The sequence below is a fragment of the Lycium ferocissimum genome, chromosome 6, assembly GCF_029784015.1.
Source record: "Lycium ferocissimum isolate CSIRO_LF1 chromosome 6, AGI_CSIRO_Lferr_CH_V1, whole genome shotgun sequence".
NCBI classification, from domain to species: domain Eukaryota; kingdom Viridiplantae; phylum Streptophyta; class Magnoliopsida; order Solanales; family Solanaceae; genus Lycium; species Lycium ferocissimum.
In genome coordinates, this window is record NC_081347.1 from 60305976 (window position 1) to 60324160 (window position 18185).

Genomic DNA, 18185 nt, shown 5'->3' on the forward strand with positions numbered 1-18185 from the left:
CAAAGGATGAGAGCACACCTGTTAGTGAATGATATCACAACCAAAATCCAGTGATTTTCTTATTTTACATTGACAGGAATTAGTACGTTGTCAACAGTATACCATGGTACATTAGCCAACAGCCTGTGCCCGTTAATGTACTCACACAGTTCATCTTCCTTACTGGCGACACTTCTGGATGAATCGGGGTTTTCCCAAGATGTGTAAATTTCAGCAACTAAAGTGTGAAAAATACAGCTGACAGTGGTAAATCTATAATTGTTGTTATTGTCATACTTCCCCTTCTTGTGTAGGTAGTAGAAAATAACATCAATATGCTGTAAAAACATCAATTCAGTGACTATAATCAGTACTATCTTCAATAAAAATATTGCTGTATATATATTAAATATAGTGAAATATCTTTTATTAAATATAGCAAAAATACAATTACGTACTTAATCGGTACTACACTCAACTAATAAATTAATGTCTCTATATTAAATATAGTGCAAATATAATGATGAATATATTTAAAATACAATCCAATAATAATCTAAGTACAAAATTGTGATCTATATACATGTCAAATATAATAAAAATATACTCTAGATACATCACACTATAATGCTATTATAAAACATAAAAAACTTAGATAACGAGCAGACAGACATCAAACCTCATCAGTCCAAATTTGCCATCCATAGATAACAAGTAGAACCAGTTTTTGTTGGATACGTCTGTAACGCCTAAATGTAACCGAAGTTCGGCATCAGCAGGATCCAGTCCTTCCTTGTTCTTTCTGTAATGATTTTCCTTGGGTTTCCTATATATCAACAATGGAAAGAACATACGTTAAGTTTATTAAGAATTGATTTTTGGAAAACTAAAAAAATAAGTTGTGAAAATAATTACTTTTTGTCATGCAATTTCAACAGATCCTTTTCAATCCACTTTTGATATTCTTGAAGAAATGAAGTATCTAACGGGGCATTGATAGGGTGCTCAACAAATGGGTGTTTTTTCTGATAAATGCAAGGATTGATATTTTTGGCAGAAGAACCGAACATTTGAAATTGGGACGATGGGGACGGAGTTGTATTTGCTTGGTTTCCTTTCTCGGGCAGCCCCTAGATGGACAATGATTTGTGTTTGCGGATTTGAAAGTTGGGCAGTCTCATCACTTGAGCTTTGACCCGCATTTGGTTGTACAGGAGCTTGTTGTCCAGTTTCATCACTTGAACGGTGGCCAACGATCAGTTGTACTCCAACTTGTTGTTTGGTTTCATTAGTTGAACTTTGTCCACTTGTTGGTTGTACTCCAAGTTGGGTTGGTATCTGAGAATCACGAATCATCCACTGAGAGATCGTTACCGGGTTATCGTCCGGATTCTGAGGGGTCCTTAAACTTGACAAATCGGCTTGATCATCGCGTGGTACTGGAGGAGCACCGAGAGGAATAACAGTTGCTAAAGGATAGTTGACTAGCAATTCCGCTATCATTTCATTTGATGCGGTAAATTCAGCATTAGCATTCTCCATATCACCAGATTGCTGAGATTCCTGAAATAAAAAACAAACAAAAAACGACTGGTGTTTGCCAATTATTGCTTATCAAAACGATATGTGATTGGCACTTAAAAAGCCAAATTTCAGTACTTACATCAAAATTTAAAGGGATTGGTGTTATGGGCACTCCATCTGTTTGTGCATCACTTTTAATTCCCGTTTCTTTATCCACATCAACAACAGAAACCGGATCGTTAATTGGCAACCCAACTTCCTCAACCTAAAACAATAAAAACATGGTTCAAATAAATTTATAGGCATCAGTAAAACAAATACACATATATAGCACTGCTATAAAAGTTAAAAGTTTCATCTAAATATAGTCAAAATATATCTGAAATATAGTCAACAGAAACCAGAATAAGTAATATTGAACATAATGATCAAAATACAATTAAAATATAGCCAAAATATATATGAAAAACAACTATTAAAATATCAATACAAAACAAATATAGCACTACTATTATATATAAACACAATCATAACAAATATAGCACAAATAGATACAACAAATGAGACACACTAAAAAATGACTAGGTGAAAATATATATGTAAATACACTATAGGTAATACTAAACACAAATAATTGCAAGATTTGTACTTTGAAAAATATACTGCAAATATAGCAAAGTGAAAGAAAAAATGAGTACCACTGGATGACTCCTCTGCGCGGAAGTTGCACCACCACCTTGATTCTCTTCGGTTGAAACCTTTACTGCACCGCCACTTTGATTGCCTCGAGAAATCCCACCATCAGTATGTAAGTCAACTTGCAACATTGTGTCTCCGACCTTTAAAATTTTCCAAAAAAAATATAAAGTCTTCTAATACATATATCAAAATAACTTAATAAGTTAATAATTTCCATTTTGACCATATTGTCATTGACTACGTCGTTGACAGTTAGTGTCCCTTTATCAGAACGATGACGTTGGCTTTTCTCATGTGAGTGTTGTATGCCAACATCATGTTGATGTGACGGGGCTTTACTATCAGCGACCTTAAAAAAATATCTTATTAATAAAAAAGGAAATCGGCTTGTTAATGCCTATAATGTATTTATTGAACATAACTTTTAGTTTTGATTTTTACCTTATCTGGTGTTTGATTGCCCTTTATTGCATCTAACAACTTTTTGAAGTTGTTATACATGTACTCAAACACCTACAGTTTTGAAACACAAAAATAGAATTAGAATTGTTAATTACTTGACACAAGCAATATGAAGTAACAAAAGCATATTGAAAACAAAACGCCTACTTCTTTCTTGAAAATCTTAATTTCTTCCCTTATCAGTTTAAACTCATTTGTTCCGGGTCCTGTAGGTGCATCTGGTTTCCTTGTCCCTTTTATCCGAGATTCCTTCCGTGATGGTTGTTTCCTAGAAGGAGAAACAGAAAATGGGAAACTGTGTCCGTTTCTTGCATCGCGGGGAATCATAATTGGCACTCCTTTGTTGCTGTTTGCCACTGGACAGATGCGGTGGTGTGGTACTAAAATCATCGTCCACCAAATCAGAACCATGTAAACCATCAACTCCATGTTTGACGTCTAGTATATCATGTGCAACAGGAGGCAAATTAAGAGTCTCCAACTCATCGGGTGTTGGCACAACTTCCTCAAATCTACAAGACTGTGAACAACAAAATATAGAAACTACATTACCATATATATCTACATTGGGAACATACTAAAATATGAGGAAAATATAGTCAAAATATATTGATCACTAATACATTACTTAATAAATATAGTCAAAATATAATCAAAATATACTATGAAAAACAAACATATGAAAACAGTTAAATAGTAAAAGGACACAAACAAATATAATCATTTCGGTTTGTTAAAAATGCGGTTTACGGATTTTGTCATCTCTCGAACATGCCATCCATCAATTTCTTGAATTAGGTTTTTCTTCCGTAGTCCTTGCCGCTCAAAATTCTAGGAACTAAATTTCCCGTCTTAAGCTAATGGTGGATGGGACTTTTGAGCAACATTCATACAACCGGACTTGCATAGCAAGTGGCAACCCATGAATCCTATAATATCTCTTAAAATCGGCATATTTCGCGATGCTTACAACCAACTCTCGAACGACTCTTTACCCCAAGGATACTCATTATATCTCCCGTCCTCTACAACATCAAAATGGATCCTTGGTATGTTTGTTGAGTTTGGCTCACCACAATGTACCCACGTATTTATGAAATACAATATTGCCATCTTGACTGCGTCCTCCCCTTTATCATCCCAAACTGTCTTGTTGAAACACTCAATAAGCTCATGTCTTTTAACAGGCAGTTGGTTCTCATTTGTTGTATCAAAATATTCAACCATAAGCCTATTCGGTTGTGAGTTATCATATACAAAATCATTTTCATCAGAGACACAATCTAACCTAGTGATCAGTGCAAATTCTCTAAGGCCGAAACGTAGAACTTTACCATTTATTTCAATTGTAAAGCACCTATATGTGCTGCCCCTAAGTTCTTTGACCATAAAGCACCGAAAAATCTGTGCTTGTACATCCAATTGCTGCATTCTGAGATATTTACCAAAACAAGTATTCCTGAACATATCCATACGTGGGCCTGTTAGTTTGCCTCTAATATCTTGCATTACATTAACATTCGTGTATCTACACAAAGATGGTGCCACAGCAGGGTGCTTGGTAACCAAAAATTTAGATACTTGAAACAACATGCCCAAAAACACATATGATTGACAAAAAACAGTGAACACAATCAGGTAAAAAAGGGATCAACCAAAAATATATACAAATATACAACAAAACAGTGATTGACAATTAAAAAATATAATGTAATTCAACAATAAATACATATGAATATACTGAAAATATAATGACATATATTGACTAAATATGTAAATTAAAGTTCTATAATAACTATCAACAAAATATACTTTAAAATCTTAAAAATTACAGTTATGGTGAAGAACAATAAACACGAATTAACTGAAGAAAGATGTGAAAAAAACAACAATACAAAATATACTTAAAATGCAAATAAAAAATAGATCTGGTTAAGTCACAGATCTGTAATCACTAAATTAAAAAATACAAACGAACTAAATATACTGAAAATACAACATTCATGTACCTCTCTATCATCGTCCTCATCGACATTATGTTTGGTCTTAGCAATTTTTTTGCCCTTAACATTAGCAACATTGTTACCAGCCTTTCTCTTCTTTTGTTTCTCCATTTGAGAAACCTTTTTTACTTTTTCTTGTTGTTTACTCTGCGAATCAACATAATCAGCAGAACACCTAGGATCGTTAATTTTTTTTGAACGATTCTCGGATAAGAGCTCGCAATGGCGCTTTCATGTTGAGAAATTCCCAAAGAAAAATTAGGAATTGAAAATTCGGGTTCTATACCTCTAGTCCTCATCGGAGTAGAAGCTTTCTTAGCCATTTCACTTGAATCTAACAAAAAAACAACGAAGAACAAACAGTGATAATTAATTATTTAGAGTTGCATTGCTGATTCAAACGGAAAAAAAAAACCCGAAAATATAGGTTAAATACACGGTGAAACGTAAAAATCAGTATAGAATCTTACCTTTTTTGGGAATTAGATTTGAATTATGAGTGAAATTAATGAGTAGTTAATTAGAGATAAACAAGGAAGATGAACTATTGTAAAACTGATTTGAAATTGGAGGAAATTAAGGGATATTGGGCATAATGGCGTGTAATTAGGGGGAGAGGAGAGAGGGACATTTTTTTTGGCTTAAATTTATGGGTGTGGGAAGTTAGCAGATGAGTGGTAAAAAAGTGGTAGCTATTGGAAGTAAATATGTTATATTTTAGCTACTAAATATAATTATTGTAAAGTTTAGTTATGTTCCATAAATAGGTAATAATGTAAGTTATGCCAAGTAAAAAATAGTAATTTTATTGTGTATATATATACTAGTCCAGTGAAGCCCGTGTTGAACCCGGGCCCAAGATCAAGGTAATAATACACTTCATAATGTTTTTAATTAAAAAAAAATGTGTACGTTTCTTAGGCACAACTCTTTTTAAATGATCGCTTCTTAATTATGTATTATTCATTAGTTAGTTTTTTTTTATCATATAATTAGATAATTTACTAAAAGAATTGTCATAAGAAAGCAAGTTTGCTTGAGATAAACAAATATCAAAGAGACAGAGATAACTTGATGTTTAGTAACATAATTTAAAATATGCAGAATGATTTTCAAATTGACTATAGTCATCAATTGAAAAGGACATTTTTATATTTTATGAATTTGTGAGCATATAATTTCTAGTTAGAGGTGGGAATGGCATGTTTTGCTATTCATTGATTAACTACTCATAATTTCATGTGATGATGGTTTATGCCAAAAACAAATATGGTGATTAAAGTCTAGGTTTAGTTGAAATTCAAAATAAATTGAATTTTTTTAAACAAAGTTTAAGAATTGATTTAGTTTGTCATTAGCTCATTGATGCTTTATTCTTAAAAGAAAACTTCCTTACTCAACCAATTAAGGATTACATGATTTCTGACAAATTAATTTGTTTGCAAGAAAATAAAGATGCGATTGTCAATATTTAATAATTATGAGATTGAAGAGTTGATCACTTGAAAAGCATCTTTTCTCTTTTCTATCCCACTTAATTAAGCAAATTGAATAAAATTTAAAGATTTTTTTCTTTTATTTTCCAAGATTTTAATCTGTCAATTGTTAAAAAGTTTTAAAATTTATTTTCTATTGTTTAGTTGTATTAAATCATTAAATCTAACTTTATATTTTCAGAATAACCTTTTTTTTTTTATAGCTAAATAAGATCAAGAGAATTTAATGGTAATTTAAGAATTACTAAAGAAAATTTGATCGATAAAGTACTCTTCCGGTAACAAATGAGTTCTTCAAAGTTATTATCATCACCATTTTATATTATCTTTGTGCATAGTTATTTTTATTAGATGACATCATCACTATTAATAATTTTTTTTAGCATTTGTAAAGGGCTCAAAATTATTATATTGACCAAATTGATATGTCAACCTAAGTAAAAATGAAATAAAGTAGGGGCAAAAATAAGACAGAGAAAAAAGATATGCTATAAAACAAAGGGTTTCAAAGTATCTTGATTTATTGGCATATACTTTGAAACATGAAGTAGTAAATAGTAACTCTAAGAATAATTTGAAAGAACAAATCAATTTGATTAGGCCAACCAAATAATTATAATGTAATTAAGTACTACAAAACTCATTACATTATATATAGTAGTAATGTTGTCATTTTACGGCATCCACTACATTATTTGCACCTCCATCCTTATGCTTTATCTACTTTCAATAATTTTTATGCATGAACTTTATTAGCGATTGCAATCCCAATTTGTAACAACTCTCTTAACTTTTCTACCTTTTAATCTAAAATAGAACTATCCCATTAGCAAAACAAAAATATATATATTGTCAACATCTTTCATTTAAATTACACGATTTGTGGTTCGCCATCACTAATAGAATATCTAGAAGGTTTCTTAACGGTAGTTCCCATTCAAATGCATATCAGATCATATTTAAGTTTGATTAAAATATCATAGAAATCTGTGAGAAATTTGTACTCTTACATGACAGATTTTACATCATGATCGTTCCGCATCTCACACTCATGCAATAAGGACATAATAAAGATACTGGTGAGTTGTGACATTTCATAGTTTTAATGATTGACATATGCACTAAGGATTCGGTTTTTGATCATGTCTCCTGGGCACTGTACGAAAGTGACAGTTGTAAAGTTGTGGCACTGTTCCGACTGGCAGAGCCACATTGGAACAATAGCTGCATGTCGGCTAAAAGACACGGATCATTGTAACATCCCTATCTATATCACATGCCACTCACATGATCTTCACATGCTCTAATTGGTTACCTATATATAAACAACAGGTTGGCATTTGTTTAACCTAGCACTTCAAATCATATAATTCTCATTGTTGAAAAGTGCAGCCGCCACTATTTTCTCGGAGCTTCCAAGGTTAAGACTAAATAACTCCAAGGACCAGATTTCAAGACTGAAGATGTCTTAAGTCCTAGGTTGTTTAGTCTTTGTCTTCTTGGTCTTAATATTGTAAACCTACACTTCTTTTAAGAAGGGTTATGTGGTTTATTAAGCTTTTTGTGTAAATGCCTGACTATAGTTAGTTATGGTGAGTTAAGGTTCAGCTAGAGTTAGTTGAATTAGTTGGTTCTTGGCTAGAGTTAGTCAAGGGCTTTTGCTTGCAATACGGATATTGTAAGGGGAGGGATTAGTGGGTTAGTTCCTATAGGTTGCAAAAGGCTTGGAATCTGAAAACTCTGCTCAGTTAGTGAAATTGGAAATCCAACTGGTGTAGGTCGTGGTTTTTAATCCCTTGAGCAAGGAGTTTTCCATGTAAATATCGCGTCTCATTTACTTTCTGTTTTTGCTTGAGGGAACAGACAAGAAACCTGATCCCTTATCTGTTTTTGATGGACTCTTAATTTCTATCGGATACAAATGTGGTAAATGAAAACATAAACAAACAAATCCGCATCTCAGAAGCTGTACATGATGGGTTTTCAGTTGTTTGATCTATTATATTATTTGATATATCAGTTATATGTTAAAAATATTTTTATTACATACATTGTGTGTTTGCTGCTTACAAATGAAAAGAACATTATTAATGTAAGACATGCTTTCCCGATTTTCATTTATAGCATTTCCAATCAACTGATAATTGATCTTTGAGCCAAAAGAAAAACCAAAAATTCACTAAGGAACCAAGGTAGTTACAACCTGATTTATTTGAAACCGTACATAAATGAGTTTGAGGGAATGAGGGGTAATCTTTTTTTTTTCCTTCATTTTTTCATACACAGGGCTCGAATCCAAGACCTTTAATTAAGGGAGTAGCAGCCCCATACACTGCACCACATCCTTTGGTGAATTTTTTTTTCCTCAAATTTTTGTGTTTATTTAATTTGACCGCTATATATGCATTAAGGTTAGTTTCCCTTAAAAATTTCAAGAGAATAAAAGAAATATGGTCACCACTTCATATTTCCAGTACATCAACCAATATATGAGTTGATTTCTCATAAGGTCACTCAATTACCGCAATTGTAACACAAAAGTCACTTAACTTTGTTTTGTAACTGGAAGTCACTCAACTTTCATCTTTGTAACACAAAAGTCACTTAACTTTGTTTTGTAACTGGAAAGTCACTTCAGTTTCATCTTTGTAACACAAAAGTCATTCAACTCATTTAAGTCAACTTTTGCCGACGTGGCATTTTAAAAAAAGTTAAATCCTTATTTAATATAAGCTTACCCATTTTTACCATTTAGGGACCCCCCCCCCCCCCCCCCACTAACCTGACCTCCTATTCAATGAATTTAGCGTAGGACTTGATGAGGATGTCTGAGAATTGATCAGTGGTGTAAATTTTGTAGAGCAGAGGATTAATATAGTAGTTTTGAACAAAATCACTGCTTCCTGGCTCTTGCATTAACTAAGTAAATTGAAACGCTGATTATCAATGTGGCATTTACTTTCCCCGCAATCACTATCAACTTATTATGGTATTCTTTGTAAAATTCAAGCTGCTTGCTCAAGGGAATTGTATTCTGAATACATCATAGATGAAAAGAAGAACAAAGATACAACTAGACTCAGTTGATTTGTGTAATATTTTGTGAATAGAATGTATAAATTTCCTTGAAGCGCTGTTACTACTTGCAAATAGCTTAGCAGTAGTGTCATAGTAACCAGATGAACTTGAGCCAAAATTTTAAGGCCTAAGTAGGGAGTAGAACCCAGCCAGGTTATCAGTAAAAAAAAAAAATACTAGTAAAATTTCAGTCCTTAGTGTTTTGTTATAAAAATTTAGATAGCAGGTCGGTTTAGTGGGGCGGATCACTAAATGGTAAATTAAATAAGGATTTAACTTCTGAAAAAATGTCATGTCAACAAAAGTTGAATGACTTTTGTGTTACAAAGATGAAAGTTGAGTGACTTTTCAGTTACAAAACAAAATTAAGTGATTTTTGTGTTACAAAAATAAAAGTTGAGTGACTTTTCAGTTACAAAACAAAGTTAAGTAACTTTTGTGTTACAGTTATGATAGTTGAGTGACTTAAAGAAAAATCAACCCATCAATATATAGAAAAGTACAATTGGGTGTAGAGTTTCACGAGACTAACTCCTCAGTAAATATGGTGTTCACAGCATATATGTTTTACACCTTAGATTGTCGACTTTGTATATCCCACAACTAGGGCCTACTCGTAACACATTTCTTCAAATTTCGAGATGTGTTTTGATAAATATATAGTTGGTGATAGTTCAGATTGGAGACGTAAACGCATGACATTTCAGGTAGAAAACACCCAAAAAAAAATTATACTTTAGATGTGTTTTTGACCATTATCTTGATTAATTATTTCCTCAAGTTTCAGGAGGTGTAGGATAATTTTATCAACGAAAAAAAAAAAAAGGAACAATATTAAATTTTATCTGATAGGTGTACTGTGTATGCATCCCACTATGTCATTATTTAACATATATATCTTGGTGTCTGATAGCAACATTATCCTTTAGATTATTACTTCCGAACTTATGTTTTTGTCAATACATCAAAACGGCTCAATCATCAAATCTCGATCATATTGTCCGTTTCTTTTGGATGATAAAGACTCCATTCTGGTTTTAAAAATATGTAGAGATTCTTTAAATATAAAAAAAGATAAGGTGTAAAAAAAATACTATATCTTTTCCTTCCCTTTGGATACATTATTTTAATTTGCCAAAGGTCATCTAAAGCCATCAACAGTGAATGATTGAGGAAAGAGTGAAGTAATCAAAGTAAGATAATAGTTCTTTGCTTGTTTTTTTTTTTTGTCTGCTTGCTTCTATCATGTGTCTCTAATTAGTTTCTTACTATTTTCAATTCTTTTAAGAAAATTCACCCCCTTAAAGCATAACATTTAATAGACTTGCTCACAGAAGTATTAATCTAAAATGTCATTTAAATCTCCTTAAATGTTTTACTTAATTGACACTCCACTAATTAGCATAATAAGGATAGGTTTGAAAAAGAGAATGACTTTTCTTGTTTTCTCTAGTACGGCAAAAAAAAAAAAAAAATCAATAAATTCAGTTCGCCAAAATGACTACTCCATTGTCACAATTTATATGTGCAAGAGTATTAGTAGCGCATGGAATTCAAAGAAAATAAGAAATCAAATTAACTAAAACTTGAAATAAAAGAAACTATGCCGCCCTAAGAACTTTCGACAGTAGGCACACGACTTTCCATTATTTGATTGCTCCTCCAACTCAAAACCTTGTGAATATGGAAATACAATCTTTCCTTGTGCAATCGACAATTTAAAATTACTTCGTTAATGTATCGAATTTCTCCTATTATTATACCTATGTATGAAAATCTTTTCCTATTAATATTAAAAAACCTACCTAAGTACTTATTCGTGTCATCTTCAACCAAAATTCATACAAGCCTACTTAGCTTTATAAAATGAACACATTTAAGATTCAACACTATTATTAGATCCATTCATTAAGTATTAATCATCAAAATACTCTAAAATCAACAATATCGGAACATTTTGACGATAGCCCTCTGAGCGCAGACTGTCATAAGTCCAACCCTGAGCTTTTTTCTTCACCAGTCTCAACCTCCTCTACCAGTAGTCAACACAAATTCCTATTCTTTTTTTTTTTTTTTTCAATTTTGAGGCGCACCTTACGTTTTTCGTGCAACAAGAAGTTAAGACTTAGGTTATGTTCGGAGGAAAACATTTTTCATAAATTATTTTTCAATTTTTTTCAAGTTTGGTTATTCAAAATTTTTCAAAAATATTTTCTCTAGAAAAACAAGCTTCTAAAAATAACGAGAATGACTTCTCTAATGGATCCAGAAAAAACGAGTTAAACAAATGACATTCCACACTAATACTCCACCCTCTAACACACACCTAGCCCGACTTCCACCCTCCGTATATATATAGCTCCCATCCTCACCACCCACATCTTACATCTTGTGTGTGTATCAAGATCTTTGAGATATATATATATATATATATATATATATATATATATATATATATATATATATATATATATATATATCAAAGATCTTGATACACATATATACATATATGTGTGTGTGTGTATATATATATAACATAAATCCAGTAGCCCAAACAAGATGTCCAAATAAGAACATCCATGCCCAAACCGATAAACTATTCATACCAAAAGGGTTATATCCCTTGATAAGTTGTGAAGAGTTTAATCATAAATAATCCCTTAACCAGCCCAATATATATATATATATATATATATATATTTGTTTGTGTGTATCAAGATCTTTGAGATAATATTTTCTGCATACATAGCAAACATAAAAAAATAAGTAAGAAAACCACTTATTTTTCAAGAGAATTTTCCCCGTGGAAAACATTTTCATTCGTACCAAACACATCCCTAAAGTCAACCATAATAAAGAAAGCTAAAACTATCACTAGTTGATTCAGTGCCCATCTTCTTAATTTCATGTTCAACAGGACAACCAACACCACTCCCCATTTCTACATTGTGCCCCTTCTTACAACTCATTCTCCTTCAAACAAATAGGTAGTTGGATAAGCATATTTTTCTTTACTTGTCTCTTTTCAATATATTCTTTCAATTAAAGTTAACTAGGGACATGAAAGCTAAGTGTTCAAAACTAAATTAATTAACGAGGCAGAATTAGTTGTTTAATGCCCATTAAACGCAATTGTCTAATTTTGCGCATATTTTTCTTTACTTCAAAGTGTTAAGTATTAATTGCGCATATATTTTTCTTTACCTTTCTCTTTTAATAAATTATGGTGATACTATTAAATATCTTCTACTCCGTATCAATTAAAGTTAACTAGTGCCCATGTAAGCTAAGTGTTCAAAATAAATTAGTAGGGCAAAATGTTAATGCCCACTAATTTTGTCTAATTTCCACTTGCATCGGATCACACCATCATGCTAACTGCAGATTTATCAAATTTAAAAAGTCATTAATTGCTACTGTATAGAGTTAACAATTGTTTTCCCTAGTTAATATAGTGGTGCAAATAGGCCAAAGAAGTTTCGGTCAGAGGTGAATAAGTGTCGAGGACATGACCCTTGATAAGAGGATGTGAAGGTCGAATATCAATGTAGAAAGTTCGTAGATTGCCGCACAGATCTCTTTTCCGTACCAGGAGTATTAGTAGCTTTTTTTCGTCCTCTTATTCTTAGATCTCTAGGGCTAACTGCTCGTTTCTTTCATTTCATTTATCTTATTATTTTGCTATTGTTAGTGCCTTTTATTACTGCTGTCTTTTCATCTTTCCTTGAGCTGACGGTCTATCGAAAACCACATCTCTACCTTTGCAAGATAGGGATAAGGTCTGCGTAGACTCCAGTGGCGTACGCAGAATTTTTCATAAGCAGTGTCACCATGTAAAAGAGTGAACAACTGAATAAATCACTATAATGATATCATACTATAAAAAGACAACTCAAATCATATTAATAAAACATAGGTAAAGAAACAATAAAACATAGGTAAATTTAAATATCAATATAATGAACACTAAATAATTTCATTGTAGAAATTAGAAAGAAAGTAAATTATTGTCATGAAAAAATTGCAAGCACTTGATAAAATCTTATGGTGAAGAAAGTGCTAACCTGATGTGGCAATCGGGAATTCGGGATAAAAAACGAGAAGAACTTATATTCTAATTTGAAAGGTGGGCAGCCATCAATTATATTCTAATTGATAAAAGAATTTTTAAGGCTATGACTTATGAGTTCTTTTTAGAGTTTTAGCTTTTAAGTTACTTGACCAATTTGGTATAGAAGTAGAGTAGGAAACGGCTAAGTTATTTCACTGGTTTTAGGACTATATTTACTGGTTTTAGGACCCACTGCCGTTTCGTTCCATTTATATTTTAGTTATTTTATTGATTTAGAATTTAAATTATAGTATAAGCATAAAAAATGAGGCCAGGCAGGTTTGAACCTGCGACCTTGCCTTCATAATGGAGCTCTTTACCAACAGACCAACGCAGCCAGCTGTGTTACATTATTGTTTTTACCTTTTACTTTTGTTCCATTTATTTTTTATATATGTATATTTAGTAAAAAAATTCGACGAAGCAGTGTCACGTGACACCCTTCGGACCAACATAAATCCGCCCCTGGTAGACTCTACCCTCCCCAAATTTTATCTGGTATGATTATGCTAGATATGTTATTGTTGTAATTTTTATACATTGAGAGTTGATAAACAATTTTACGGGTCACATTATAAAGGTAATTGAAAATAACTATAACCATACATAATCTGTGAAATGAGTAACATATAAAATAAGTCAAATAACCTTCTCTATACATCAAGTTAAATTGCATCAACTGCGTAAAAAATTCATTTACTCTGTCAATGATTATAAAATAATTTCCTGTCCAAAATATCTGAAATAACGACAGCAGAGTGGAAAATCTTCAACCGTAACTGCTTTGCACAACCAAAGAGAGCAAATAATCCTTTTGTCCCTTTTGGCAATTAAAATTAAAAAATGTGGAAAAGAATTCTATAAATCAACTCGAGGACCACTTCATTAAAAACTTCTCTAAAAACCATTATTTCCATTTCTTCAATAATTTGTGAGTTATGACAGGAAGGTGGAATCTTGAAGGCTGCACTGCCCTTGTTACTGGTGGCTCTCGAGGCATAGGGTGAGTTTTTAATTATTATTATTATTGGTTTTGGATTCTTGATATATGCTAGAAACTTCTGCAATTTAAATCAAGTCTATATATATTGTACTATTTAATCGAAAATACTAGTTTAGGAAACTTAAGGATTTCTCCTTTGCGGAAGTGGACCTGCAGCAATCACAAGTTGTGTGTTATCGATAGACGGAAATCCTCACAAGACGAGAATTTCATTTAATCCACAGCCCAAATATCCTTTAGAAGAAGCTGAACGTTTTTTTTTTTTAAAAAAAAAAAAAGGAAAAAAACCTTAGCCGGCATATTATGAGGGACAAACCTCTCTCTTCAAACAATAGTAATGATATATTTATACGTTATATGAAGAGTTCAGGAGGAGGACAAGCTAATGGACTAACATTCTAATTAGTTAGCAGAATTTTATGAATTGACCCGACTCAATACATGTTTCCAACATATAGTAATGATCATTTAATTTGTTGATGATATTTATCATTTAGGTATGGGATCGTAGAGGAACTAGCAGGTCTTGGAGCATCAGTTTATACATGTTCACGTAATCAAAAGGAGCTTAATGAGTGCTTGGCTCAATGGAGAAGTAAAGGTTTTAAAGTTGAAGCATCTGTTTGTGATTTATCATCAAGAACTGAACGAGAGGAGTTTATGAAGACTGTCGCCAATCATTTCGATGGCAAGCTCAATATTTTGGTAAGTTTGATGCATTTCTAAAGGTATAGTTCACTAAATAATCCAATCCAGTCTGTCTCAATTTATGTAACACATTTCTTTTTCATTCTTTCCCCAAAAGAATGTGATTGGTTTGCTATATATATAAAAATAATTTTTTTTTTTAATTTACTCTGTAGTCAGTCACAGAAGTATATATGACATGTTTGAAACTACAAGATTTCAAAAATCTTTGGCCCACCTAATAGATAATGAGATTCTCGATCGAAATTTCATACTTTCTCATTATTTAGAATACTGGAGCTTTCGATCAAGATCTTCTTGGTTTAGCTTAGTTTCAGTCTTTTTATAGGGGGCGGACGTATCTCTTTTTCTTTCTTTTTTTTGCTTATGTTTCAATCTTTTTATTTGTTCAATTCCTTTTTTTTTTTTACTTTTTCTTTTTAAATTTTTGTGTCCAATCAAACACCATTTATGTAAATTGGGACGGAGGGAGCCAGTGGTGGAGCCACAGCCCGGCAAGGCCAAAAAATTATACCGTGTAGACATGTGAATTATTACGTATTACAGACATATATTACACATTGAACACCCTTAATATTTAGATTATACGAATTCGAACACCCTTGACAAAATTTCTAGCTCCGCCACTGGAGGGAGCATCAAATTTTATACGTTTTTCTTAATGCTGCTCAAGCCAATTTCCATCTAAAGTCGAACGTGGTCAATTAGAAATTATAATATATGCGATTTTTCATTCATCAATGGATAAAAAATTCGAGTTTTTCATTATACCATATGGGGCCGGGAAGTGGGGTTGATAACAAATCAGCACAAAAATGATTCATCAAGTTCCAACATGAGAGGATCACTCGTTAAGGACGGTTTATGGATCATCAAAACATGTACTCTGCTTTTAGAGAAAGATGTGGCATCTTGACCCTTTTTTTTTTTTTTATATATTTGTTTTTCTCCCTAGGTAAATAATGCTGGTATTGTCATATACAAAGAAGCTAAAGATTACACTATGGAAGATTACTCTCTGATCATGAGCATCAACTTTGAGGCTGCTTACCATGTATCTGTACTTGCACATCCCTTATTAAAGGCATCAGAAAGGGGAAATGTTGTCTTTATTTCTTCTATTTCTGGGGCTTCTGCACTTCCATATGAGGCTGTTTATGGAGCAACCAAAGGTAATGGATGTATTATACTCATTTCGTTTCAATTGATGTGACACCTTCCAGATTTCAAAAGCCAAACAAGTTTTGTTCACCTCTATTTTTTACGTGTTAGGTAAACATTTTAAATTGTTAATTATTGCGACTTGCAATACTTTTTACGTATTTTTCAAATATGTAAATTTTATTTCACAAAATTTAAAGATTATGGCCAAAATCACGGATCAAAATAAAAAAAATTTGGCTCTCAAAATCTGAACGGTACCAAATAAATTGGAACAGAGGGAATATGTTCAATGACCTTTTCAATTGAGAAAAAAAAAAAGAATCAAGAATTTTGCATGTTGCTAATACTTTGGGTTAAGTAACTAATTTAATTATTGGCAATAGGAGCAATGGATCAACTCACAAGATGCTTAGCGTTTGAGTGGGCAAAGGACAATATTCGTGTCAATGGTGTTGGACCAGGGGTTATTGCAACTTCTCTTGTCGAAATGACAATCGTAAATATCATCCACTTAATTGGTGTTTCTTAGATTTATAATATTCTTTGCTAAGCTTTCAAAATCTGTTTATTTTAAAAAATGTTATGTTAAAAATATTTTTAAAAAATTGCTTTTGGAGAATAGCAATTTGTGTTTGACTAATCAATTTGAAAAACACTTTTTGAGAATATTAGACTAGTATTTTGTGTTTGGCTAATGTTCTAAAAATGCTTATGAAAAAACCTATAGTTTCTAGCTTCTAAAAAACTACTTTTGTTACTATTCAAAATCACTTAGCTTTTTTTCCTAAAGACTTGATCAAACATCTCAACTTTCTAAAATTTGCATATTTTGTTTTTTTTTAAAAAAAAAAAAAAACCCTTTTAGCTTTCCAGAAGCTTGGCCAAATTAAACAGGCTATTAGTAACTTGGAAAATTGAGTAATAGAACATGCTATAACTAATTAAATTGCTCTGAAAACAATGTTATATACATAAAACATGTGAAATTAAACTGAAATTATAGTATAAAAATTATTTGCACGATCAATGTATATATGTTAAATAATAAAACTTTCTAATTTTTAATTTGATTTGTTTGTTGCAGCAAGATCCAGAGCAAAAAGAAAACTTGGATAAGTTGATTGATAGATGTGCTCTCCGTCGAATGGGAGAGCCTAAAGAACTTGCAGCAGTGGTTGCATTCCTCTGTTTCCCAGCTGCTTCATATGTCACTGGCCAAATTATATATGTTGATGGTGGATTTATGGCTAATGGTGGTTTTTAATCATCATTTAATTTGTCTCTGCCTTTGTAAATTACTCCATCAAATAAGAGAAGGAATTGAACTTTCTATTCCGGTCGGGGGAGAACAGGGCATTCAACTATTTAGCGAATCTACTTTTAGTGGTGGAATAACTCCCGGAAGAATTTCGACTTGACTTTTTGCGGGAGGGAAGATGGCTTTCTATCAAAAAATAATCAGATTTTTTTTTTGGTTTTATATAGTTGAGAGCCATTCTTTTGTATGTGGGAGACATTGTTGTATGTTTTCTAGTTATGATCATTATTGTGTGATCCCTTTCGAACAGTTTCTTCTTTTCTGATTTTAAATGATTTGAAAGCGACAACTCTTTGTGTGTATTGTGGAGGATTAAACTTTATAATTATCTTTTGTTTTATTTTATAATTTTATTTAATCATTCTTGCTTCAGCCTTGATACAACGATAAAAGTTATTATCGTGTGGCCAGGAGGCCATATGTTAAGTCACGGAAACAATTCTTGCATAATTACAAGACTACTACATAAGATTAAATGTGGTTTGACCTTCCTCGAACCTCATGCTTAGAAGGAGTTTAATACATTGAGTTGAATCTTTTTATTCATGCGTCGTTTTGTCTTTGATTGTCCATATAGAAGATATTGAGGGTCCGTTTCGCGTGACATGAATCATTTTCGATGAAAATATTTTTTTCATGG

The 18185-nt window shown here is 32.1% G+C and overlaps 1 protein-coding gene across 1 annotated transcript; it reads left to right on the forward strand.

Moving 5' to 3' along the window:
- The first annotated feature begins 14197 nt into the window (after positions 1-14197).
- On the forward strand, positions 14198-17559 carry LOC132059926 (tropinone reductase 2). Its single transcript, XM_059452764.1, has 5 exons — positions 14198-14355; positions 14853-15060; positions 16019-16235; positions 16611-16723; positions 17312-17559. The coding sequence occupies exons 1-5, from the start codon at positions 14291-14293 to the stop codon at positions 17489-17491; spliced, it is 783 nt and encodes a 260-aa protein (XP_059308747.1). The 5' UTR covers positions 14198-14290; the 3' UTR covers positions 17492-17559.
- The last annotated feature ends 626 nt before the right edge of the window (positions 17560-18185 follow it).

What these genes read in the sequence shown, in the direction of transcription:
- LOC132059926 (XM_059452764.1), top strand. Translation starts at nt 14,291, where the DNA reads ATGACAGGAAGGTGGAATCTTGAAGGCTGCACTGCCCTTGTTACTGGT. An exon ending in ATGGCAAGCTCAATATTTTG is followed by an intron (nt 15,061 to 16,018) that starts GTAAGTTTGATG and finishes TTTTCTCCCTAG; the next exon opens with GTAAATAATGCTGGTATTGT. An exon ending in TGTTTATGGAGCAACCAAAG is followed by an intron (nt 16,236 to 16,610) that starts GTAATGGATGTA and finishes TATTGGCAATAG; the next exon opens with GAGCAATGGATCAACTCACA.